The following is a 27,549-nucleotide window of genomic DNA, read 5'->3' on the forward strand; positions in this document are numbered from 1 at the left end:
AGCTTGAACACCATAAAGGCCTGTCTTTCAAGTGCAGTGGGTATCTATGGTAGATGGATGGATTTATTGTCTTCAATTGGAGCAGAACTGAATTTTTCCCAATGTCTTTTTAGCAAAACTAATATAAATATGACTTTTGCTAGCATGAAGTTGCCAATGCTGTTGTCCAACAATGAATCAGTAATAAGCAAGTGATTAACTAGAAAAGGGAATGTTCATTAGTACTAGGAGTGGCATTGTTTATGGATGTTATTGTTAACTGATTCTTATAACATTTCAACCTTCTTGTCTTATTTAACCTCACAAATGCCCTTGTGAGGTAGTTAGACTGAGGGACAGCGACTTGCCCAAGGTGAGCTAGGTAAGAATTTGAACCTGGGTTCCTGGCACACAACCTTAACACTCCAGCTATTGCACCACACTGTCCAATATCTCCAGCCTCTTTTTCCCTGGTCTAGATTACTTTCCATTCCAACTTTTGTTTTCTTCAGGTGGAACAGCCACTGGTACATACAGAACTATGTAGCTGCATTAAAGACATTGGAACAATTCACATAAGAAAACATTGTTAACCCTATTAGGATACCAGGTCTATTTTTTAGCTCCATAGAGTAATAAGAAAAATTCTACCAGATGTGACTTCTTTTATCACTTCAACACACTGATGAGGAAAACCTTGAAGGTACTCAAGTTTTCGTGTTGTCTTGATCTGACAATCTGGAATGCTATATATACAAATGATAGACCAGATCAAACCTAATGAAGTAACTGGGGAGATTCTGCTGGTTTATGTATATACTCAGTCACCTCAGTTTCTTTGCCCTCTAAAATCCCACTACAGCAAGAAGGACACCCTTTTCTTACATTTGATAAGAATGCCTGCATATCTCCTTGATTAATTTTTAAAAATCTGTCAATAATTTAATTCTGAAAGCCTTGACATTAATGGAACACATTTTATGTAATTCCATTACAACAATTCTAACAAAGTTTATTTTCTTTTTTTAAAAAGTTTTCTTAAAAGTGTGGTATAAAAAAAACTTCCTCTACACAAATGTATACTCCATTAGCTCTACTACACAGGCTGAATACTGTAGAATAAATTAGATTTAGCTATAAGCTTTGATATTTACTTAACAAAGGAACAAAGTATTTCCCCTCCTTCCCCCCCTTTATTTCATATTATGCTTAATACATACAAGCACATACATGTGTTTGCATGCGCCAGATACCACACTCTGACCCTGAATGAAATGGAACCACAAAGGGCATCACAAAGCTGCATGTTTGTTGCATTCATGGACCTTTCGCCACCGCTTTGCTTTCTTCCCTCTCCTGCATCTAACTGAAGACTGGTGCTTTTAGGAGCCTATCATATCTTAGGCAGTGAGTACTACCTGGGAATTCAGCATGCCAGGTACAGGGTTCCCCCCTGCCACAAACACATATACCAACCCTTTTTGAACTGGCGGTGTAGCCAATTTGTGGGCAAAAACATGCTTCTGAACATAAATTGTCTTCTTTGGATCATGGTTACTGGATTTTGGCTGACAACAAATGCCCCTGCTGTGCTTCTTTATCATCCTTCTTGCCCTCAAGGTGCTAACATAGTATATTGGTCAATGTAGATGGGAATTTAATTCTTTTGCCTGTTGCTATAAGTTGAAAACACATCAGTGCTTTGCTAGCCAGAAGACTCCTGAAGCAAAACATTCCTTTTCAACTGATAACATATTAGAAAACTGCTACCCCCAAAGTCTTTTCCAACACAGACCTGGCAACCCTAAATTAGGCTGAAGGGAGGTTTAAACTGTGCTGAGAAAGTGGCTGGATCCACTCCAATCTTGTATTTGAAAGTAGCATTTGGTAAAATCTTTGCTACTACTGGGGACAATTTGAGTTGAGCTCTTAATAACATGGATTTCAGGAGTTCACCAAGAGTTAATCATCATCAAAAAGGAAACTTCTGTTTTCATCCTCTTTCAACAGTGACAAACTTTTTTTTGCTTTTAGAGTTATTTTTTAAATGACAATTTTTGGCCATTTGTTGGAGCCAAAGTGAGTTGAGTGAAAATGCATAAGCACCAATGATTGTGTGCATTCACATGAGAGATTGGAGAACACATCCACACTGACAACCTCAAGAGAACATTTTGCTGCTCAGTCAATATGGGCAACAACAGATATCACAGAATGTGAACAGATTAAAGATGTTCGGTATGTTGGCCAATTGGCATGTCTAGCCTCCATGTCAGTGTTGTACAATGTCTGGGCGATGTGCACAAAGCCCCTGGATAGGAAATATATGCATTGGCTTATCAATGTGCATAATATCCAATTGACCTTCTTCATGTATTCATATTCTCCATCATCATTTGAAAGATATTTATGTTGATTGGGCAGTGCATTTATGTTGTCAAGTTGCATACATTCTATATACCTTCACCACCTTCACATGAATGGGCGTAATCTCTGGTGGTTATGCACACTGGCAGTTCAACTCACATTATCCACGCTATACATATATTTAAGCTCCACAAAAGTTACTGGATATTGGTGCAGTGAGGAATACAGGGCTGGAGAAGGGTGCAAAGCTGGATTTAACTTAGAACTTTTTATATTTATGCTGGAGATTTTATTCCTTTCAAATAGAGTGGTATGCTTTAAAATAAGTTTCCTTCACTGGGGAAAAAAGCATTTGATATACTGTGCTTGGCACACAAACATTCATTGTTTTTAAGAACATTAAAAGTGTAGCCCGAAGTGCTTAAACTGTATATATACATACATATACAAATATAGATTTCCCCCTTACAAAAAAGTTGTTTTCCAACAGTGTACAGCTGCTGTACATACGAAGGATTCACAACTGAACTACTGGTGGGCCTGAAACAGAATCTTGATTCAGAACACTCTGATAGAGTGTTTGAAATGCATGGCCAAATCTGGAATTCAGTTTTGTGTTCAGGGCACTAAACAAGTTTAAACCATCTAAGAGATCCTAAATGCAGCCAGCCTTGCTGATAACCCTTTAAGCCAGATCCTAACCTATGAATGACACTAGCTAAAAACAGATTGTTTAGAGGCTCACATAAGTGTCTTTGGTGTACACATCTATTCTTTTAAAGGTATAAAATAATAAAAATTATAATAAAAATAAGTATTTTTGTGTGCTGTAGCAGTTCTTGTATAGCTCACAATAAGTGCAGCCTTTGATTCCCTTCCACCCCCATCCACTTTCCCTCCCCCCAAATACTTGTTAAATAAGGATTAGACAGATTGAACATTATTGTAGTGCAAATAGTAAACAATTTAAATTTTTTTCTCTTTTTTTCTCTTTTTTACAAAATATAGAAATGTTTGGCTCCAGTAGCTGGACAAACATGTTCCTTTCAAGTATCTCGTATTGAAGAAAAAATTAAACATGATACTTCCATTTTTTTAAGTCTGGGTATTTTTTTTCTCTCTCTCTCAGGTAAACAGTTTCAAACCAACTTGGTTGCATAGTTCTAATGTCATAAGCACCTTTACGAAATGAAACTTTGTATTTTCTTTCATTCTCTTTCTTTCTTTATATTTTTAAACTTTTTTTTGCAAAAATAGTGCAGAAGATAAAAGGTGTGTACACCTGCGTATTATTGTCCCCTTTACCAATATATATACACAAGTGTGTTCAATCTGTGCATGCGCCATAAGAAACCTGCACACACACATATGCACACACTCACTGCGTCCTTGGTAAACTTATGGGAGAAAAGTGCCAGTGAATGAAACATTCATACACATGGCTTTTCTAAGAATATTAATACCATTTTGGACTTGGCATCCAAATTGTTGCGATTTAGGCAAACTGTCAGGGCTTGAATGCATAGGTAACATAAGGAGGGAAAGCATACCTCCCCTTGTTGCTGATTAAGTGTGAAAATACTATGTAATAAAATATGGATCATATAAGAGAAAATGCCCTTGCCCGCACCGTTTGAATGTTTCTCATCCAAGCCCTGGCGAATGATACCATTCTTCTTTTCTTTGTCTCTCTCTAAGTCATTTTTTTTAAAACATTGGGTGCTGTTTTAGAAATGTAATTGTTTTTCTGGAAATGTGGAGCCCACTGGGTCTTTCCTGTTCCATTTTGAATTGTTTTGTTGAAACTGGTAGAGAGGCAGCCCCGAGCATATATGCAGGTGAGGGTGCACAGTATGCATGCACACCTATGAGCACCCACATTCTTCCACAATCATGTTCTGGATGTCCTTTTTGATGATGTTCTGCCCATCGTCATAATACAGCATAGACATGGGCCGAAGCTTGGTTGGTACACAACATGACTTGAGGTTGGAGATGGGACTGTGGCCTCTCATGCGGTAGTGGTTGATAACAGTGGAGTGGAAAGAAAGGGTTGAGCCAGATGTACCCGCAATATGGGTGGGGCAGTCTCCTTCACAGTAGTTAGCATGATAGCCTGGCGGGGCAATGATCCAGTCGTTCCAGCCAATGTCTTTGAAGCTGACATAGAAGTGTTTCTTGCAGCAGATATTGACTTTGCCATCGCACTCAAGACCCCGCCTCCTCCGTCTGTGCTGACGATCTTCTGAATGTCTGGCTAGCATCATCAGGAAGGGCCTGTGTGATTGTTCCTTCTCCTCTTCTCCTATATTTTCACCACCTTCCTTCTCCTTCCCTTCTACATCCTCTTCTCTTTTTTTCCTCTTACCCAGCAGTACCAAGCTGGCTCCAGTTTCTTGACACTGGTCACAAGCAATCCGCACATCCAGGGAATTCCTTCCCTGATCCAGAAGGCGCTGAACACTGCTAGAAACTGGGAAGATGTGCCAGGTACTTTTGCGAGTGTCTACTGCCTTTTCAGAGATAAGCATTTCACCCTTATCTCCCCTTAGCCCTCCATCTTCTTCCATTCCTTGGGAATTACGCTTTGATAGTTTCTGCTGCTGATATAACCGGATGGTCACTTTTGTCCTACTCCTATTGGCTTTAGAGACTTTGAGGAAGAGCCACACATCAGCTTGGGCCACCACTGACAGCTCACTCCCTTCCTTGGAAATTTCAAAATGCAGCATTTTCTTGGCAGGACCTATAATATTTTTTTTTAAATCACAAATATGAGAAAAATCAGTTAGCAGAGGTGCACTGCACATTGTTCTCAAATATACATGACACTATGCAAAGACTAAGTTAAAACGACAGATTCTTGACTGAGGTTTCTTTGCTAACATTAGTAGTAACCAGTTTAAATGATACACCGGGCACAGTGAAAATGTTTTATAGTTCCAAATTCCATGTGGCCTGGGATAGTCTTTAAAGGCTCTTAGTTCATTTTCATGAACGGTATTTGCATGCCATCCCTTCTGTTTGAGTCATGAGAAAACTGGCTGGAGTACAAATTTTTAAAAATGCAAAATTGCTCTCACTTTTACAGTCTTTTTATGACAACCACTGTGAGCATGGTCCGAATGGCTACAAACACACAATTGTTTTCCATAGCTACCCGAGGACAGATAATTATCTGCAAATGCACTGTGTGGGGGCCGACGTTTCTCTTCTCTAAGTGGTGATGGGAAACAACTGTATTCATGACCACTGGGATGAAAGAGTTGGGATATGCACAGTTAATACTAAAAACTAATTGGAGCATGAAGATGGGCGTGTTTGCTGAATGTTTTCTGATCTTCGTTGAGGGCCAAAGCATAAATGAATAAACAGTGCATTTGTTTTAATTATCACATATTTAAAATGATATCAGAGACGAAACAGGGAATAATTTTCATCATGTCTTAGTCTGGTGATGTGGGAGGTGAGCACAGAATTGAATGGTTCTATCTGTCCCACCCATTTTGGGCACACTGCCTCTAGGAGGAGACTAAATTTTTAATGTAATCTGCATCTGGGGTACATATTTTTTTTGGGGGGGGGAGTTTATATAAAAAGAGGAAAGCAGTGTCTGTGCTTGCATAAATGCTACAACTCAGGCAAATACACAAACCTGATATCTCACAACATGTAGCAAAACCTGGCCAGGGATAGCAAGCGATCTAGGATTTGCACCAGAAAGTTTCCAGTACAAATCCCATTGAAAGAATGAATGAGAGTTGCTCACAGTGTTCTTGTACTACTCCAGTTTATTTTTCTGTGACTTGCACGTAGGAATATTCCTCTGCATCCTACCCTAGGGAAGTCTTTCATACTTTAAGGATTACTGTGTAGTGGAATTCAGATAATCATCTCTGTTGGCAGTTTTAAAGGAAAAGAAGAGTGGGCATTTGCTCAAGATATTTTTGCAATGGGGCATTCCATCTCAGGCAGTTGGATTTGTTAACCTATGGAGTTATTTAAAAAATTCTTAGTAATCTTTCAGTGGCTAGTGATGAAATCACTGGGTATCCTATCACACTAATCAAGTAAAAACTTCCTTTGGAGGCAGAAGTTCAGAGGTTACTTTTATTAATGTTAACAGGATATTGGTCTAGAATTTTTTTTTAAAAAACCCTAGAAAACATATAAACATTTCAATCATAGTAAATATTCTGGGGTAGCTTCTTGATATTTAAATTGATAGCACTTTTATGTAAATTAATACCACATCTTTCACCTGAAACAAGTATCTACAAATATTTTAAATTTGCCAGTTTTACATATATCAAATTCAGAATTAAAATTTGCAGTGTGGGTAGCTTTTACCTCCTGATTAATTTTATTTGATCAGGCTTCAAATATGAAAACATGTAAACTTCCATCTGCTAATTACCATTGCTCATTTTCTGTGAAATAATGTCAGATATTTAAAAATACCCTAGTATGACAACTATTGAATATTAATCCTCATACCCAGTGGCTTTCAGGGCATCCTGGATGGTCTGACTGCACATTCTCCATTTAACTCAGTCCCGGTTTCCTTCAAAACTTATCAAGGCCCTTCAAAGAGACAAAAGGAAGCCTGCCAGCCACTATAAGGCTGGGTCCAGACAGGCAGCTTGAAGCAACAGCCTCATGTCTTGAAGTAAGAGAAAGAGAAGTATCCTGGGAGCAGACAGACTGCACTCAGCCCACTGCTGGGACAGGAATGGGCTGCACATGCCCCAGAGGAGTAGTCAGACTGCTCAAGCACTTGAGTGGCTCTTCCCAGGCACTCCCCAGCCATTCAGACAGCTGGGAAAGGTGGCAGGGAAATGCCCTGGCAATTTGCCACCACTTAGGAAGCAGTAGCTTTTTTGGGCCCTTCAACAACACTGCAGGATGGGGTGCGTATGAGAGTGGGATGGTCTCCAGATGTTTACATTTGGACTTGATTTTTTAATTTGTCTGGGGACCGTCCCTGTATTGCCTGCTGGCCTGGACCCAGCCTAAGTCTCCCTTGTCAGTGCCACATAGAAATGTATTATATGGTACACTTTAATTACACAAAGGGAGATGGTGAAACTCAGCAGGCCTTTTAACTGGAGCCTGCATCTTAGGGCATGTCCCAACGTCTTGGAGTTCTGTAGCAGATGCTTTGGTGAATTAGTCAGTTTGTTTGTTTGTTTGTTTGATTGATTTGATTTGTATCCTGCCCTCCCCACCGAAGCAGGCTCATTTTGGAAAGCATTCTCTAATAGTAGAAAATTCGAGAACCACTATCATATGCATTTGCTATCAGTACTGGCATGTGAAATATCTAATTACTGTTTGCATATCAGTTATTGAATGTGGTCGAATATAAAGTCTTGAATATATAGGATTGAAATCAAATATACAGAATATTTAGCAAGTCTGTGAACATTCAGAGATCATCTGCATAATATTCAGCATTAAATTACTCAAATGAGAATTTTAAGGAGCAAAATTGTTTCAGCCCTAAATAAAACTTTTTTGCACATGTTACATTTAGCTCAGAAGTAGCCCTAAATTCCCCTCTCTTGAAACTTCCCCCAGACAGTCCACTGAGTGACTAGTACATTCCCTACAGGATTACTTAAGAGTAGGTAGGTTAAGAGTACCATTGTCGGATGCACTGTAGTAAGATCTTACTTCTGACCCGTCAATCTGCAGAAAGTACTATTAACTTCAGACCACAGAAGACAATCTGAAGTCTCACGCATGTTTGTGTCTCCAGCCTCAAATTTCTCTTGCCAGTAGCCAGTCAAAGAAGCGGATGGTTGTGCAATGGAGCTAGATTTTGGTTATTGAAGCCAGTTCTTATGAATCAACACCAACTGCAGAGTCTGCTCTTAATTTAACATGCTGTGTCTATTATTACTGCAGCAACAGTAACTCTCCTTTGAAATTAGCATATTTATTAGATGATTCTCTGGCCTAGGTATGTAAACTTGCAACTGATCTTGTCGTCGTCAATTGTGATTATCACGAGAGCCGCCGGCATGATGTAATGGTTGGCATGTCACATCAGGATCTCAAGAGACTCACTATTCAAATCCCTGCTCTGCCATGGAAACTAACGGGATAGCCATGTGCCAGTCACTCTCTCTCTCAGCCTAACTTACCTCATAGAGATGTTGTGAGGGTAAAATGGAGAAGGAAAGAATATTGTAAGCCATGTTGGGTCCTCACTGAGGACAAGAGCAGGGTATAAATCAAGTAAATAAAATAATTAAAATAAAATAAATGATTGTGATAATGAGAAGGAAATTGATGTTATAGAGTTTTAGCTCCCTGGCAGTAATTTACCTTGAGCTGTAACTTTATGGTTTTATTAAATGGAAAATTATGAAAAAAGATAGCTGTAAAGGCTCAGAAGCGCTGTTCTGTAGTGTGATCTGTAGACAATGAAGAAAATGAAATGTGAATGAATTAGGCTCACAAGTTCAGTTCTGAATATGGTATGAAAAGGGATTGATGCTGTGCTATGGGGTTCTCCTTTCTTCTCCCCTCTTACCCACATCTTCTTTTTTAGTTTTCTAGTAAAGTGTAACATGTAATAGACATTTTGTTTACAACCTCTAACAATAGTTTGCTATGATTAGTGCTCTCCCTCCCAGTCAGAATTTATGGTTTGAGATGAAACATCAGAACAAACTGTGGTTAGCACAAAGCAGAAATTTGAAAGGGGGGGGGGGTAAGTAGGAATAGGGGCGTCAATTTGAGTCTGGAGAAACCCCACCCCCAAACAGGTGATGATGTCATTAGCAGGTGGCATTGTGCTGGGGATGTCACGCAGTGACGCTCTGGTTTTGGGGCAAACTCTATGGTTTTGAAGGCAAAAAAATACAGTTTTGCTCCAAACCCAGAGCATCATAGTGACATCATTGCAATGCCCTGTTGACTCCCCCCCCCCCCGAACATCCCCCAAAGCCCCCTGCTGCAATGCCAAGGGGACCTGACAACCCTAGTAGGGAAGGGAGGAAAATCTTCAAAATTATGGTTTGGAGATTCCTCTGAGTTTTTGACTTTTTTAAAATTGAAGTGCTCCTTATTGGCATATTTGCTGGGGGTGGGGGTTAGATTGAGGAAAAATCCCACTAAATGGAATGCCATCCACCTCTAGATCTGAATGCTGCAACAGAGTTCAGAAGAAGGATAGATTTTGACTTCAAAGCCAAATATCCCATAAACAAGGGGTCAAACATGTGGTCAGTGGGCCAGATCAGCCTCCCAGAAGGTTCCTGTCAGGCCCATGAGCAACTCACTGTCATTTGCATCCTTTGCCCTCTCTCTTACTTCCTTCTGCATTGCAGTTTGCTTTGCCAAGCTTGCTTAATCACACAGCAGCAACAGAGCAAAGCCACTATTTTCTCCATTGGCTGAGGCTCCTCCTTGGGGGGAAGGGGGAGAGGGAGAGTGCTTTCTTTGCTATGTGCTACAACAATGTCTGTGCTGTTGCACGCCAAAGATTGCTACAGCACAGACATTGTCTCCAGTTTTTGATTCAGTAATTCATAGCAAGAGGTGTCAGTTATCAGAGATAGTTAAATAAAATATTGCAAGAGTGCTAGTGTTTTAAGCATGTTTTATTTAAAAAAAAATCTTTGTGTGTGTCTGTGTCCTTTATAAAGTTTATATCTCTGCTACCTGACAATACATTTTATGATACAAATGGCCTGGCCTGACAAGGTCGCATTTATTTCAGATCTGGTCCTCATAACAAATGAGTTTGACACCCCTGCCTGCCATAAACACTGCATAATGCTTAAAATTAAACAAGTGTTCTCAATGTTGTCTGCAATGTTAAAAATGCCCAACCCAAGAAGAAAACTGAAGAAAGGTGAAGCTGCAGAAAAATGGATTGATGTAGGGTTGCCAGCCTCCAGGTGGGGCCTGGAGAGCTCCCACTTTTACAACTGATCTCCAGGTGGCAGAGATCAGCTCCCCTGGAGAAAATGGCTGTTTTGAAGGTTGGCATTTAGGGTTGCCAATTCTCAGGTGGGAGCAGGGGATCCCCCCATTTGGAGGCCCTCCCCCTGCTTCAGGGTCATCAGAAAGGGGGAAGAGGGAAATATTTGCTGGGCACTCCATTATTCTCTGTGTGGACCAATTCCCATAGGGTATAATGGAGAATTGATCTGTGGGTATTTGGGGGTTCTGGGGGGGGGAGTGTTTTTTGAGGCAGAGATACCTAATTTGCAGCATAGCATGCAATGTCTCTCCTCAAAACACCCTCCAAGTTTCAAAAGGATTGGACCAGGGGTTCAATTCTATGAGCCCCAAAAGTAGGTGCCCCTATCCTTCATTATTTCCAGTGGAGAGAAGGCATTTAAAAGGTGTGCGGTTCCTTTAAATATGATGGCCATGACTCCCTTTGGAGTTCAGATATGCTTGTCACAATCTTACTCCTGCCTCTACCTTAATGTATCCTCGCTCCACCCCCAAAGTCCCCAGATATTTCTTGATTTGGACCAGGCAAGCCTAATGGCATTGTACCATGCCGAGACCCCTCCCCAAACCCACCCTCTTCCGGCTCCACCCCTGAAATCTCCAGGTATTTTCCAACACAGACCTGGCAACCACAGAGTAGAAGCATATATTTTGATAAATGCTGAAAAGAGAAAATCTTGTCAAATTTTTTATCTTGCTTACTACAGTATGTTAGAATAGAAGCATCAAACAGAACATTTTCATAACGTTATTACATCTGACAGAAGGAAAGCAAAATTGAGTTTTCAAGTAGCTGTTCACCTGTAGTGAACAGAAGTGTTTCCATGTAACCAGGCAGAAAAACAGAAACCGCTCCCTCTTTGAATTCCCCCCCCCCTTTGTTAGTCTGAGCTAAAGCAACACTTTCCAGTATATAATTAGTAGATGTTTTCTTATGTGTGGTCTTGCATTTGACACAATACATCCCTCTTAGAAGAGTCATGCAGCCTCATTTCATTCATCCAGTGTCAGACATAGACTGCCCTGACCTGGGTGGCTCAGGCTAGTCTGACCTCATCAGAAGTTAAGAAGGGTCAGCCCTGGTTAGTATTGGATGGGAGACCACCAAGGAAGGGTGGCTAATAGGGTTGCCAAGTCCAATTCAAGAAATATCTGGGGACTTTGGGGGTGGAGCCAGGAGACATTGGGGGGCAGAGCCAGGAGCAAGGGTGTGACAAACATAATTGAATTCCAAGGGAGTTCTGGCGATCACATTTAAAGGGACAGCACACCTTTTTAAATGCCTTCCTTCCATAGGAAATAATGAAGGATAGGGACACCTTTTGGGGCTTATAGAATTGGACCCCCTGGTCCAATTGTTTTGAAACTTGGGGGGTGTTTTGAGGAGAGACATTGCATGCTATGCTGCAAATTAGGTTTCTCTGCCTCAAAAAGCATCCCCCCAGAACCCCCAGATACCCGCAGATCAATTCTCCATTATACCCTATGGGAATTGGTCCACACAGGGAATAATGGAGTCCCTAGCAGATATTTCCCTCCCCCCCCCCTCCGCTTTCTGATGACCCTGAAGCAGGGGGAGGGCCTCCAAACTGGGGGATCCCCTGCTCCCACCTGGGAATTGGCAACCCTAAATGCCATGGAGTCCACCATTCAAATCAATTCCCCATTATACCCTATGAGAATCGATCTCCACACAGGGAATAATGAAGTGCCCAGCAGACATTTCCTTCCCTTTCCCCGCCCCCGTTTCTGGTGACTCTGAAGCAAGGGATTGGCATCTCTACTCTCGAGTTGCAGCCAACTTCTTCAAAGTAACATAGACACACCATCCCAAGAGGAAGCCTTTCCAATCGAAGACTGAAGCCTCTGGAGGTGGAAAGTCACATGGTGGCTTTGGGGGCGGAGCTTTCCCCGTCGGTCAGCTGACCGGGGGCGGGAAGGAGCCTGGGAAAGCGAAAGAACCCCGGCTGGGACCTGGGGATTGGCAAGCCTAGTGGCTACACAGAGGAATGCAACAGCAGACCACCTCTGTTAGTCTCTTGCCTTGAAAACCCTACAGGGTCAACATAAGTCAGCTATGACTTTGATCACACTTTACACACACACACACACACACACAGTAGACTAAATGCCTAATAGTCTAATAGGACGTATGGGGTATTTTCAGAAATAATCAGCTTCTCTTTCATTCCCTCAAATGTACTGTCTTCCAAACAGTAACATAGTGCATGCCACTTCCAAACAGTAACATAGTGCATGCCACTCAGGGCTTTTTTTGGTAGAAAAAGTCCAGCAGGAACTCATTTGCATATTAGGCCACACCCCAATGCCAAGCCAGCCAGAACTGTGTTCCTGTGAATTTCTGCTTTAAAACAAAGACGGATACCACTTATTCCTAAACGGTTTACCAGAAAAAGCTCCTTACAGTATACATACAATGCAATCCTTTTTAGATTTACTTTACTGTAACCCCACCAAAATTAATGGGTTTAGACTGGAGTAAGTCTGCATAAAATTGCAATGATAAAATGATGTTCAAGACTAGAGATTCCTCTGTGCCCACACTGGTGCAGATGGAGGAAAAACTGCCCATTTAGGTGGCCACCTCCAAGAATCACCTGAATCAAAGTCAAGGCCTACAAGAATGGACTGGGAAGTAAAAATGTCCAATAGCACAAGCCAAACTGAATGGCCCCTTTATTTATTTATTTTATTTATTTATTTGAGATTTATATCCCGCCCTTCCCACAAGTGGCTCAGGGCGGCTTCCAGTGATAGATCCAACAAAATTACAGTATTTAAACATATAAAGGGATCAGCATTTAAAACAGATAAAAACAGATAAAACCATGGTTATCAATAAATATTAATAAATATTTCAACTGTATATAAAAGAAATACGGCAAGTTACATTAAAATTCTCAAGCTAGGTATAGGCTAGCCGGAAGAGGGTCGTCTTACAGGCCCTGCGGAACTGTACAAGGTCCCGCAGGGCCCTCACCTCTTCCGGCAGCTGATTCCACCATGTAGGGGCCATAACAGAGAAAGCCCTTTCTCTGGTGGATTTCAAACGGGCTTCCTTCGGCCCAGGGATAGTAAGGAGATTTTGTGTTCCCGACCTCAGTACTCTCTGGGGAACGTGCGGGGAAAGACGGTCCTTCAGGTAGACAGGTCCCAAGCCATATAGGGCTTTAAAGGTGATAACCAGCACCTTGTACCGGACTCGATATATTACTGGAAGCCAGTGCAGGGTCCGAAGACCCGGCTGAATGTGTTCCCACTTTGGGAGACCCAATAACAGCCGGGCCGCGGCATTCTGCACCAGCTGCAATTTCCGAGTTCGGGACAGGGGCAGCCCCATGTAGAGGTCATTACAGTAGTCTAACCTCGAGGTGACCGTGGCATGGATCACTGTTGCTAGGTCGTCGCGCTCCAAAAAGGGGGCCAACTGCCTTGCCCGCCTAAGATGAAAAAACGCGGACTTGGCAGCGGCTGCTATCTGAGCCTCCATCTTTAAGGAAGGCTCCAACAGCACCCCCAAGCTCCTGACCCTGTCCGCCGCTATCAGCGGCGCACCGTCAAAGGCTGGTAGGGGAATTCCCCTTTCCGGACCGCGGTGACCCAAGCAAAGGACCTCTGTCTTCGCAGGGTTAAGCTTCAGCCCGCTCAGTCTGAGCCATTCAGCCACGGCATATAGTGCCCGATCTAGATTTTCCGGGACGCAGGTCGGCTGGCCGTCCATCAGTAGATAGAGCTGGGTGTCATCAGCATACTGATGTCACCCTAGCCCGTACCTTCGGGCAATCTGGGCAAGAGGTCGCATATAGATGTTAAATAACATCAGGGAGAGAACCGCCCCTTGGGGCACACCACAATCAAGTGTGCACCTCCGGGACAGCTCCCCCCCAACTGCGACCCTTTGTCCCCGACCTTCAAGGAAAGAGGAAAGCCACTGTAAAGCCAACCCCTGAATCCCTGCGTTGGCGAGGCGACCCTTCAGTAGCCGATGGTCGACTGTGTCGAACGCAGCCGACAGGTCTAACAGCATCAGCACCGCCGAGCCGCCCCGATCCAGATGCCGTTGAAGGTCATCCACTAGGGCGACCAGCACCGTCTCCGTCCCATGTCCCGGGCGAAAGCCGGACTGAAATGGGTCAAGGATGGAAGCATCCTCCAGGAAAGTCTGCAGCTGCATCGCCACTGCCCTCTCAATAAGTTTGCCCAAAAAGGGCAAATTTGAGACCGGCCGATAGTGTGCCAATTGGGCCGGGTCTAAAGATGGTTTCTTTAAGAGGGGACGGACCACAGCCTCTTTGAGCGGCGTTGGAAAGTGCCCTTCCCTCAGGGATCTATTTATGATATCCCGTATAGGATATCTAAGGTCACCCTGGCAAGATTTAATAAGCCAGGAAGGGCATGGGTCCAATTTACAGGTAGTTGGGCGAGCAGCTAAGAGGATCCTGTCAACTTCCTCCAGGCTGAGGGGGTCGAAGTCATCCAGCATATAATCCGAAGACAGGCTCGGAGCCTCGAGTTCGCTAACTGTCTCAAAATTGGCAGAGGAGTCGGGGCGGAGTGACGCGATTTTATCCACAAAAAATTTCGCAAAAGCCTCACAGCCTATTTCCAATTCAATAGAATTTGGTCTGCCTTGCGGCAGTGTTGTAAGTCCTCTAATTATGTCGAACAATTGGGCCGGGCGCGAAGTCGCGGACGCAATCTTAGCTACAAGCCAACACTTCAGGGGTCACTCATCTCAGTGGTGCAAAAAATGGTGGGTATTAGCTCACCCATAGGCAATGATGTTTTAAGTTTACCAATTGTCTTTTTCCCATTTGTATAAAAAAAAGGACCAGCAGGAAATCATTTGCATATTAGGTCACACCCCCTAATGCCAAGCCAGCCGGAACTAAGTTCCTGTGTGTTCCTGCTTTAAAAAAAAACCCCAACAACCATAGACCCGGCTACTGCTAGTTTTCAGGAGGAAGTGGCGGCTGGTGAACTGGCACAAACTACCATTGCCAATTAAGGTTCTGAGCCATGTGCCCCCTGAGATTCTGACAGAGTTGCTAGAGCTTGGTTCTGAGGGAGAGCAGGGTGACTGCAGATTAGGCCCAATGTGTTATGAAAGTTAGGATACTCCACCAGGCATGCACAACTTGTATTGCACTGTATAAAGGGCCTGGGTGTGTGACTGAGGATTTACAGACCATCTTTTTACTCCCAGCAGGAGAGTGTGGGCAGCAAGTAGAAGAACAGCAGGAGAACACTGGTTAGTGAACCTGTGCCCCCTCTGGCTGAGGCCATGAGACTAATGGCCAGAACAGAGACCTGAGGATAGGATATGACTGAGGGCCAAGTAGTATGTTGTAGCTGCGATATGGAGGACACTTTTCAGTTGTTCCATGTGATAGTTGTCATCACAATGCGGTTTTTTTGTGGCAAGGAAAATTCCACTGCTTATCATAACTCAAGAGCATGAGTTCTGCCCATTGCCGACCAGCTCTTAATTTCAAAATTGTAATGTGTCTCTTAAGAAAAGCTTTTAAGGAAGGAACAATTAGAGCAAACCCTGGGGTTATATCTGCTGTTTATGAAGCTCCTCTTTGGAATAACAAAGTAAGTGTTATTTTTAAATTCGCAACCAGGCTTCAGAACTTTTAGTTAAAAAATTGGACAGTTAACAGTGTGATGTCACTTCTGAGAAAACCTGAAAATAATGGCACACTTTTCTAATAACTGGCCCAAACTCTGTGGTTAACCCAGAGTGATGGAGTGGATGAGCAGTGGAATCTAATATGGAGATCCAGGTTTGATTTCCCATTCCTCGACATGAAGCATGTTAGGTGGCCTTGGGCCAGTCACAGTTCTCTCAGAACCCTCTCAGCCTCACCTACCCCACAAGGTGACTGTTGTGGGGAGAGGAAGGTGTTTGTAAGCAGCTTTGAGACTCCCTATGGTAGGGAAAGGTGGAATATAAAAACCAGCTCTTCTTCATCATCTCTTCGAGCACTTTCTAGAGAGGACAGATGTCACTTCTGGAGAAAAACAAGATGTGGTATCACTCCTCCCTAGGAATTGCTGAAAACTTTTATTGTTTTACCATAGAATTTAAGCCAATTCCTAGAGAAAGATGGCATCACATCCAGGTTTTTCCAGAAGTGACATAACACAAGGCAATGGCCTTCTTTTAAAAAAAATTCCTGCCTTGGGGTGGAGAATGCCTGGACTCCACTGAGCGGTTGGCAGCCCTATAATTGGGCTTCTTTCCACATCTCCTATGAAAGCACCCATTCTGTAACCATAGCTCTCAGGTTGTCTGAAAATCCATGGAGAGTTGGGGTCAGAAATGCAAACCTGACTTTATCATAAAAAATAATTACAGGTGCTTATCGTTGTTAGCATTTCCAGATGCAATTCAATTTTTCTCTTCCCTGTATCTCGCTGGTATACAAGCTTGAATCAGCAAGGAGCTTTTGTTCACACAGCCAAATATGTAGCAACAAATGTGCAACTGGCACTACTACTGTGTAAGCCTAAACACAGTCACATCCTTTTGAGCCCATTGACTTCAGTGTACCTCTTGTTGGAACACTGTAACTCTTGTTAGCATTGCATTGTAAATGTGTCACAGAGCAGTACAGCCCAAAACATGGTTTAGTATGATTCATGGTCTCCATATTCTTTAGTCCCCAGCTGTGGAAACTGTTTTAATTCTTCATAATTTTTTTACGGAAGAAGAGAAAGCATAGATCAAGAATACACAATGAATGTATTTATTCCATTTCTGGACAGCTAGCCTTTAGTCTGGGCCAGGTCCTAAAGGTAGTTTCCCATTTAAATATAGTCAATGTATATCTGATTACTAAATGTTATTTAAAACAAATCACTAGACCTATTTGCTCCTGTTCCATCTGAAACTTCTGATAGAAAGCTTTGCTATATTTCTTTCATCTTCATTGTCAAGTTCTGGTTTTTCCCCCCTATGGAAAACTTTATCCTCAGGTATGTTCTCCCTCTGAGTTTGGCTATGTAAACTGTAGAACAGTATCTGATAAATTTAGAAATGTTAACCAGCTATATTAGACCTTTTCCAAACTGAATTAATGCAGTTTTTGCTACAAGCTTTCTTATTATATATGCATATTAACTTTACCAGGAGAGACTCCAGCTACTTTAAATTTCCATTATTCAAGTTTGTTTAATTTTAAGTTGTTCTATTTTACACTGTAAGTGAATGATTTTTTCCCATATAAGGCAAGCAATTGGTTTTACAGTAGCTTACTTTTTGACTGTGTTTAGGTGTGTATATATAACATATGTAAATAGTGCAACTGCATTAAAAACTTGCTATGCTTCATGCTCATTTTATTCCCCAAGAGGCAATGAAATTTATGTGATTAAAGCATAATTTCTTATGATGCAAGAGGGGCTGTTATGAAATAACCACTCAGAAGTCTTGCCAAGGTCTGGCCTGTACAGATTTTAGCACATTACCAGTTCCTTATATACCACCTTTCTAGCCAGTACTTTGCAAAGATGCCCTGGTGGCTCTATGTGGCTGTAATCCTAAGAACACTTTTCTGAAAGTAAGCCCCATTGAGTAAAGTGGAACTTATTTCTGAGGAGACCAGCTTAGTGGAGGTTTGGCATCACAGGGTTTTTCCTATGCCATGGTGATGTTCCCAAGTACCGTTCTTTATTTTTTGCTTTAGGAATAAATGGTAGCCATGTTATGAGGGTCCTTTAGGCTGCTAGGTGTTTTATGCCCTTTGTTCTTATGTGTTTTTATTGGCTGGATTTTTCATTGTTTGGTAGTATACTTTTATTTTGTTTGTGAGCCACCTCAAGGTGGTCTGTGAAGAGGCACCATATTTTAAATAAATTCACAAATATAAGAAAAGATGAAGAGGCGGTGGTGGTGGTGGGTGTGAAATCTGGCTCCTGTCTATGTTGACCTCAGTTTCTCTTGTTCTATAAAGAATCAATTACAGCTATTAACATCTGAACCCCACTCCCATTGCCTTATAGTCCCACCCCTCCATTCTATTTCTTGTTTTTCTGGAGCGTGATAAAGAGATCAAATACTAAGAACTGGGATATCCCAAACATATACAGGATTAATATCCAACTCACAAACAACCTCCCCCCCCGCCTTGATAGGGTTTCTGTACATTGCCAGTACTTTATAAAATTTTTACTAGCAGACCACTTAATTAGTACTCCTGAAAAACTCCTCTTCATTAGTTTATAGAATATTGAAGAAACACCAAATACCGTATTTTTTGCTCCATAAGATGCACTTTTTTTCCGCAAAAAAAGTGTGGGGGGGAAGTGTGTGCATCTTAAGGAGCGAATACGGCAAAAAATTCACACAAACGCCTCTAAATTGACACAAACGCCTCTAAAAACTAGGTGCGTCTTATGGTCAAGTGTGTCTTATGGAGCGAAAAATATGGGTAGATGGCAGAGACATATGGGGGGCCCAGATCCTAGGAATGATCAGCAATTAATTGATCACTTATTCTGCAGACTTGTCTGAGCTGCCCAGCTTGCACTTAAATATCCTCCTCCACCGTAGAATGGCTTAAAATATTCACCAGTAGCTGTCAAATGGAAAGGCTAATAGAGAAACATGGCAAAACATCTTTGTTTTGAAAAACAGTCTGCAGTTCTGTGCCTTTATTTCTACCCACAGATGCACATACAATCCACCTGTCCTATGTTGTCTTGTCCCTGGAAGAATTTGCAATATGTAAGGGTTCTGTTAGTGTCTTGTTAGTCCAGCTACCTGAATATTCTAAATGCTGTTCCCAGCTGGAAACCGGACCACTTCTCCTTGCTGTACGAAAGGAAAACAGATGCAAAGGTTTAAGCTGCAGCACATTTTTAAGGGGAACACAGCAGAGAACCAGCTGCCATATTGTTTAAACTCAGAACAAAACTCAGAAATGGCACATACATCTCTTTATTTATTTACTTCATTTACACTCTGCCTTTCTCCTTAATGGGAATCCAAAACAGCTTATGTTATTCTCACAAGAACCCTTTGAGGCAGGTCAGACTGAGAGTGTACAACTGGCTGAAGGTTATTCCACAGAAGAGTGGGGATTTGAACCTGGGCCTCCCAGATAGTCATCCAACACTGACCACTGCACCATGCTGACTTTCAATCTTAAAACAGCTTACCTGGGAAGATGGTTAATTCATAGGATGTTACTTTTACTACCAAGGAAGATTTTTTATCCCTAAGCAAAAAAAGGCTCTGAAGTTTTGAAATTAATAGAACAAGATTTGTCACAGATAGCTTTTTCATACTATTTTCCATGAGTGTGAATGGTTCTGTTTGAGTTGCGGTGCTTTGCATCTTTGATATGGGCACCATGTACCTGTCACTTTAAATTCTAACACTGATCACACAACGTTGGATGACAAGCATCAGCCTTTTGCTTGCAGAGAAGTAAACTTTGAGCTTATTATAACAATCAAAAGTGTTAAAATTACTTGCAAAACCCTGCCTTTTCCCCCTATGGGTGCCTTGTGTTGTTCTCCTGTCCTCCATACTCCTGTGAGGTAGGTTGGGTTGAGAATTGGGTCCAAGGTCCCCTAGCACTCATGGCAGAGCAGGAGTTCAAATAGGGTTGCCAAGCCTCCAGGTAATGGCTGGAGATCTCCTGGAATTACAACTGAGCTTCAGGCAACAAAGATCAGTTCACCTGGAGAAAACGGACATTTTGGAAGGTGAACTCTGTGGCATTACACCCCAGTGAAGTCCTTCCCCTCCCCAAACCCCACCTTTCTCAGGCTCCAACCCGCAAATCTCCAGTTATTTCCCAATCCTAGATTCAAGCTTTGGTCTCCCTGATCATAGTCTGACACTCTGACCACTACATCACATTGACTATATTACAATCTAATATAGTTCTCCAGGGCCTCATAAACAGTCCTCTTCCTTGAATCCACATCTAACATATGAACATTTATTAACATTTCTATCCACACCATCTTTACATAGAGGCTGGGCTAACAGTGTTGCATAAATGGCCAAACATGTATCTCTGCAGGAGCATAGCCACTCATAATTTACACATCTGCTCTTGTATGTGTTTCTCAGAAGTGGTCAGTGAACCCCAGCCATGCCTTTGCATCTTTGCTGTTTTCTCATGCTGCTTGTACCAAGTCTCCCACTGTTTTCTGTAGCTGCCACTTCCTGGCTCCTGTGTGTCATGCTACTGTCTCACCCACACACAGAGTATCATAACAGCAGCACTACGGGGGAAATTATTCTGATTAAAACTCTTATGTAATTCCTCAAAATGAGAAGTCTTTTCAGGTTCTGCTGGACCAGGGCCATGAGACCCCAAAGGCCAAGTGGTATAGACCTGTGATTCACAGAACAATTTGCCAAATAGGCCACAGAGGAAGGAAGACAAACCAGGCCTCAGGCATAGGGTTGCTAGGTGCCCCCTAGCCACCAACAGGAGATGGTGGGATAGGGGAAACTCCTGGAGATTTAGGGTAGAAGCCTGAGTAGGACAAGGACAGCACATACCATGCCATAGAGTTCACTCTCCAAAGCATCCCTTTTCTCCAAGAGAACAGATTTCTGTGGTTTGGAGATGAGCTGTAATTCCAGGGGTTCCCCAGCTTCCACCTGCAGGCTAAGCAACCAGAAAACACCAGGTATCTCCCTTACTCAATGAAAACAATGTACATAAATACACAAGCAAATGCCAGTAAATACAAAAGTAGCCATATACCAAACCACCAAACAGCAATACGATTCCAGGCTTCCAAGGAAAATGTAAGCAATGTTCAACACTCAAAATTGTATGAATATGAGTTCTCCAAATGTGCATAAAGGTAAATTCTCAAGGGAATTTCAATCATTATACTTCCCGTTTTGATAAATATCTTTATCAAGAGATGTACATGTAAACACGCAAGCCTTTACATTAAAGTCCGCATCACTATGCATCAAGTGCAAAACGTTTTTAATGCTTCTTTATCCAGAGCCAATGGTTACAATCTTCCACTGGGCTAAGATTTCTTTTTGAGTGTTGAACATTGCTTACATTTTTCTTGGAAGCCTGGAATTGTATTGCTATTTGGTGGTTTGGTATATGGTTACTTTTGTATTTATTGGCAACAGTGTGTGTAATAAAGCATTCTGACTTTTTTGCCATAAAGTTGATCATCTTCTTATACTACTTGTGTTTTGTGTATTTTCCAAGTGCTTGTGTATTTATGTACATTGTTTTCATTAAGGGAGATGTCTGGTGTTTTCTGGTTGCTTAGTCCTTCTCTCCGTTATTTCCACCTGGAGGCTAGCATCCCTACTCAGTCACCCTGAGAATGTTCACCTAGCAGCAAACAAGAGCCAGCATAGCAAATAGTATCAACACCATCACCAGGCTTGACTTGGTTTCCTTCATATCAGCAGCCACTGGACTTTTAGAGAGGGAGAAGGATAGAGCCCAGCCCACACCTTGCCCTTCTCTCCTCACGGCTGCAGGCCACAGGTAGGTCGAAATGTAAATCTTAGGCCTCTAGTCTATATTGTAATTGCACCATTTCATAAACTGATGATTAATGTGAACAGAGTGTTCCAACCAAGAGGTGCCTGAAAACAGAAGGTGTGATCCAGTAAAAGTCTTCACAGTGTTGAAAAACAAACTGGTCTGAAAGCAGCAGTTTCCTAATCTACGTGTAGTGATCAGGTACATGTTAACAGGGAAACAAAACCTGTATCACCAGTATCCCCATTTAAAAAAAAATCTTGGCATGCTTTTGTATGTACTGACATGCTCTTGTATGCACATATAACCTGACTTGAATGCGCAAATATGTCTTTTCATATGTACATATGCCATACTTATACTCACAGCACTGCTCTATGATATCTTTTCAAGTTTGTATCTTGTGTGTTGTTGTGGGTTTTTTTTTCAGAGTTAAAGAGCAACTCTTCCCTGTAGCCTTTTCAAATTATATTTAGAACTGGCATAATAAAGCATGGAGATTTTTTAAAACAATTTTTAAACTGAAAAGAAAAAAAAGGGGGGGAGAGAACAAAAACTAGGCCTGGTCTACAAACTGTAGACATTCTCAGGGCTGTTTAAAAACAAAAAGCACGTATGACCTTAATAAATGTCTAGTCTTAATGTCTGGTCTTCTAGGTCTATCAATGTCTAGTCTTCTATGTCTAACAGCTTTTATCTCCCCCCACTGCTGCCGCTCTTTGCCTTGTTTCTTGAAATCACATTCTTTTTGCACTTGAGTTCATGACTCTCTGGTGAACTTCCACCAGTTATGCTAGTTGAAGGAAACAAGATGATCAGGGAGGCTGCAGATAAGCACCACAGTTTTTGTGTTTCAGAGCCAATTGGGTTAAAACGTTATTTGTAGTGAAGCTAACCTGTATGAAATGTAAGGGTAAAGCCTTTGGAGTGTGCCCTCTTGTGGCTATTTGTTTCTCTGTTAAGTAGTATGAAAAGGCAAACAGAATGGAATAATTTTTTTAAAAGTAATATAGATCATTTTCTTTACTTTCTTTAAGTTTGTTTCATTTAAAATTTCCATCGATTTTTATTTGCTAGTAAATCAAAGGCAGAAAAAGATAAAAGCAGGACTTCAATCCTATACACGCTTACTTGAGAGAAAGTCCCACTGAAATAACTCACTTCAAACTTCAGACTTTTAGGATTTGGTTTTAATTCACAAGGTGTCAACAGCAGTTTCCACTAGTTCTTACAATTTCCCATCCATCCTAATTACCTGAATACCATTGCTACCTCCTCCTGTTCATTATTGACTGGCATTAGCAACTTTGTTGATCTGCCAATATTTCTGGTCAGAGCCAACATTGTCCAAAAGGGCGCAATTCAGTATCTATCTGTTATTCTATTGACTAATAAAAGTGGCTACTGGATTGTTCCAATTGGCTAATAAGCTCTAAAAAAGTTTTTTTACAAAAAAGTGGGCAGCAAAATTGGTTTAACATTGGCTGTCATCAAACCAATTACTGGTTGTTCCTTGCAAGGAGCATTCCTTGTACCCTCTAAAGACCACTTAAGATTTATGCTCACAGCAGAACTGATCTACATATGTTCTTTTGTATTACTAATAAAATGTCATAAATAATTTTCCACAGTATTTTGTTAATGATATTATTATGAATGTTAACTGTAACAGCATGTTAGAACACCGTTTTCCATGACACTACAAATCTTTTATCCATATTCAAAGTTATGAATTTCACAAAAGTCTGCATGGAATTCTAAAAGCACCTGCCAAAAATGTGCCTGATCTCTTGGGTCTCAGAACACCTGTGCTCTGGGATGAATGGATTCAGTCTGCATCCTCCCATTTTCTACCCTGTATATCCTCTTGAACTGTGGAATTTAGTTTTTGGTTCTCTTCTCTAACCTTCAGGGTACAAATGTAGAGTAGATATCTGTACATACACACTTGCTATTTATCAAACCTGTATTCTACTGAAACTCCAGAAGATACATCAATTATAAAAGGTGAAATATTTCTTGTTATGTTAATGAGCTGTATAATTTCTGAGAGTACTAAAACAATGATATCAGATCTAGCTGCTCCTCTTGTAAGTAAAAAAAAGGGGGGCTTTGATTTTCCTCAGTATTCAGTTGACAAAACTTAACACCATGTTTCCATTCATTTTCACTGATTCTCTACTGCCGCCTTTTCATATAGTGGTTGCTCTGAGTAACAGCAGTGTGAATATCGTTCTGCTAAGGGAGAAAATATTTCCCAGCTCATACTGTTCTACTCAAGTAGAATTGGAACATATCCTAGAATTGGTTTTGGCCATTCAGGATCTTTTTTAACGGCTTCCACCATAAACATAGGCAGAGTACTAGATAAAAGGATGCCAGTGCTACTTTTGAATCTGATATTTACCTTTACCAAGTCAAAGAAGCTTCATATCAGCAGAAACAGTGTAAGACCAGTGACTAGAAGTCAGGGGAAAAGGTTTTGTTTTTTTGGGGTGGGGGTGGGTTGCTATGTTAGTCTGTTGCAGTAGAACAGAATTTGCATCCAGTAGCTTCTCAAAGACCAACAAAAATTTTCCAGGGTATAAGCTTTGTGAGTCAAAACTCACTTCAGCAGGTACCTCACAAAATGGGTTTTGACTCATAAAAACTTTGTTGGTCTTTTAGTTGCTACTGGACTTGAATTTTGTTCTAGGAAAAATATTGAACACCTAACTTTATAGAATAATATTTTATAGATTTGTTATACTTCCACAGGATTAATGCAACAAGAAACAGTGTTTAAAAGCAAATGTCCTTTGAGCAGATTCATGTCTAAGCTTAACAGTATTCCTTATCTGTTTTATGCCCCAATTTTTTTTAAAAAAAATGACCTTCAGAATTTCAGTTATAGAAGAAATTGGCAGGGAGAAAGAAATGGCAGTGGAGGAAAAATAAAACTGTTTTTAGATAGGCCTTATATTGTGTGGGGGAGGGATTCAGAAAGGTTCAAAGTGCATCATTGTGAAAGGAGAGGCCTAAATAAATTGTTGCACAGTGTACTCTCTGGACATAAGCAATAAGAGGAAATGAATATAGTTGTCAACGCTGATGTTTCTACAATATGCGGTCTGAGGTTGATTGAATATTTGGTAGCTGTAACATGGAGAAATAAGTAAGTAGCAGGACTCAGAGTGTTGGTCACTTTTTGGGCAATAGCACAGCAAATATTAATCACGTGACTGTATAAGCCAATTGGAGTGAGAGTTCCAGTTTAAGAGTGTCACCTTTTAAGCGTGTCACAGTCGCCTTCAGAGCCTGGTTTAAGCAAAAACAGTACACACTGCTGGAACTCACGCAGTGCCTAGAAACCACAGTTCATTCCATGTGTCTTTTCCCTCAGCTGAGAGAGAGAGAGAGAGAGTACTGTGGTAAACTGGATGCTGTGTCTGCCCATCAGATGGTCTGGCAGTTTCTTAGCTCCTTAACATTCACTCCTTGAACATAGCTGTGGGTACTTCTGGTGATTATAGGCACTGAGACATCCAGAACATCCTTTGGTAGGAAGAGTGTAGATTTATTTATTTATTTTGCTGAAATAATCTCTCAGTGAAACAATGTTATAAGAACTGCACTGACAAGGACATCTACCACTAAGAATTCTTGTACAGTTGGAACTCATGCAGTTAGCAGCAGGAATGTCTGCTCTTAAAGTCATACATGCTTCTCTGCATGTCTCTTTCCTGCAAACAGACCATCTGAGTCAACAGGTTTCCCAGGACTGGAAATTTTGAGAGTTGCCTTAATTGTTTATATTTCTGCAGCAAACTTTTAAACAAAAATGCTCAGTGTGCCTGTACATACTTTGCCTACCATATGCTATGCTGAGCAAAACAATGACATTCTTTTGCAAGCTGTCTTGGCAACTGAAAAAAAATTGGTATAACTAGGCAACACATTTAATTTCTATATAGTTGTCAGTAGCAGTTTTGAATCTATGTAGATTATATAGCAGTAGGTATATGCAGGTAAAGTGATTTTGTGTTTGTGCGTGCGTGTGTGTGCATGCATGGAGGGGGTTGCACAGTAATGAAAGCATCCTTGCCCAGTATTAAACATAACATACATGCCAAATCTTGCTATCTACCCTTATAGAAAGGTTCTCTGGGTATATTGAACTGGTAGTGAGGAACTGCTGAGTGAGATCATGTAAGATACATCTTTTATTTTTAAGAATAGTGGAATAGTTCAAAACACACCCTGTCAAGGTTGCATTCTTTGGCAAAGAACTCTTGGGAACACCTCTCTCTCTTTCTCTCATTCTCCAGTGCGCAAAAGTCAGCATTACGATTTGGATTGCCTACAAGTATTTGTCCTAGTTACTACTGAGCTTTTCTGACAGTAGTGGTTAACACTTTTACTGCCCTGAAAATTCACTGGCAGGAGTAACAATTGTTTATAAATAACTACTCTCAATTTGATGCAATAGCTAACAGGTTTTACTGTGGGTTGGTTCTGAAATGGATTTTGTTTTACCACTCTTCTTTGTTCGGGGTGTTTCTAAAAGCTCTCTCTGTTTCTGTCTATCCCTTATAACCATCAGCCTTGAGAATCCAGATTCCACCCCCACCCCATAGTCACTGTGTTCTTTTCACAAATATAGTAGGAAGGACCCACTTACTCAGAATTTCAGCCCTAGACTGCTAGATAGCTCCCCTCTCCTTGGCTGGCTGGGTTTAGAAAGTGTAAGCAACTCATCTAAAGCCAGGGCTAAATTCTAGGGACTGAAATTCCTTCATGCTTTCCCTCCCTCCTTCTTCTCAACCTGTAACCTCACAGGGAGCATTACTATTGCAAAGCAAAGTTAACTGTGACTCTGACAGAAACAAGTTGGAATCCCCCCTTTAGCACCCACCTGATTCTGCAAATGTTATGATCTCTGAAGTTTGCTCCACAAGTTCATTCATTTCTGTTCTTCTTCCAATGTCATCCTCTATTTCCACATAGCCATCCTCTCTCACTTTTCCCACATGGAGTTTCTTGATAGCATTTAAAAGTGCAGCTTTGGGCACCGGCTGAGTGATGTTAGGTCTGTCCCTCAAGTGCAGCATGTTCAATATGTGCTTCTTTACAGCTTCCACCATCTCAGGCTGGGAGCTGGGCACATCCTTTGAGAGAGTGGCAAGGGCACAGGATGGACAATCAGTGACCGAACTGTGCCCCTCAGATCCTGGGGTTGGGGAGCTCCTCACTATAATCCAGCAAAGCACCAACAAAAATCTTCTCTTCAGAAGCAAAGGCATCCTGGCAGCAAAAGCTGTTGTGATTCCCTTTTTAAAAGGCACTGCTTTTTCTTTTCTCCAGCACACCACTTTTCTCCACACATACACACACACACACACACACAGAGTTTTCCCCCCTCTCTCTCTTCCTTCCTTTCTTCTTCAGCAAATTCTCTGGAACAAGAACAAAAAGTTTCCTGTGAAGTTTGGTTGCAGGTTCTCCCTCTGAATTCAGTTAAGTGCTATAGATGTTTGTGACTGTCAGTGAGAGGAATTCTGACTCTGTCTCAGAGTGGGAGAGACACACACTGAGAAAGAGAGAGAGAGAGAGAGAGGAGGACGGATTGGCCTAAAGTGAGTGAGTGAATGAGAGAGGGAGGGAGTTTTGTCTGTGAGTAAAAGCTATGATTAGGAAGGGGGAGGAACAGCCCATATTCTGACAGGCT

The 27,549-nt window shown here is 41.5% G+C and overlaps 1 protein-coding gene across 1 annotated transcript; it reads right to left on the reverse strand.

Annotated features, from left to right (window-relative positions):
* Positions 1 to 2,683: 2,683 nt before the first annotated feature.
* Positions 2,684 to 27,501, reverse strand: INHBA (inhibin subunit beta A). Its single transcript, XM_060247666.1, has 2 exons — positions 26,737 to 27,501; positions 2,684 to 5,092 (listed from the first exon to the last, which is right to left on the reverse strand). Exons 1-2 carry the CDS (start codon positions 27,122 to 27,124, stop codon positions 4,212 to 4,214), a joined length of 1,269 nt encoding a protein of 422 aa, XP_060103649.1. The 5' UTR covers positions 27,125 to 27,501; the 3' UTR covers positions 2,684 to 4,211.
* Positions 27,502 to 27,549: the final 48 nt, after the last annotated feature.

Source organism: Heteronotia binoei, chromosome 10 (genome assembly GCF_032191835.1).
Source record: "Heteronotia binoei isolate CCM8104 ecotype False Entrance Well chromosome 10, APGP_CSIRO_Hbin_v1, whole genome shotgun sequence".
Lineage (NCBI taxonomy): Eukaryota > Metazoa > Chordata > Lepidosauria > Squamata > Gekkonidae > Heteronotia > Heteronotia binoei.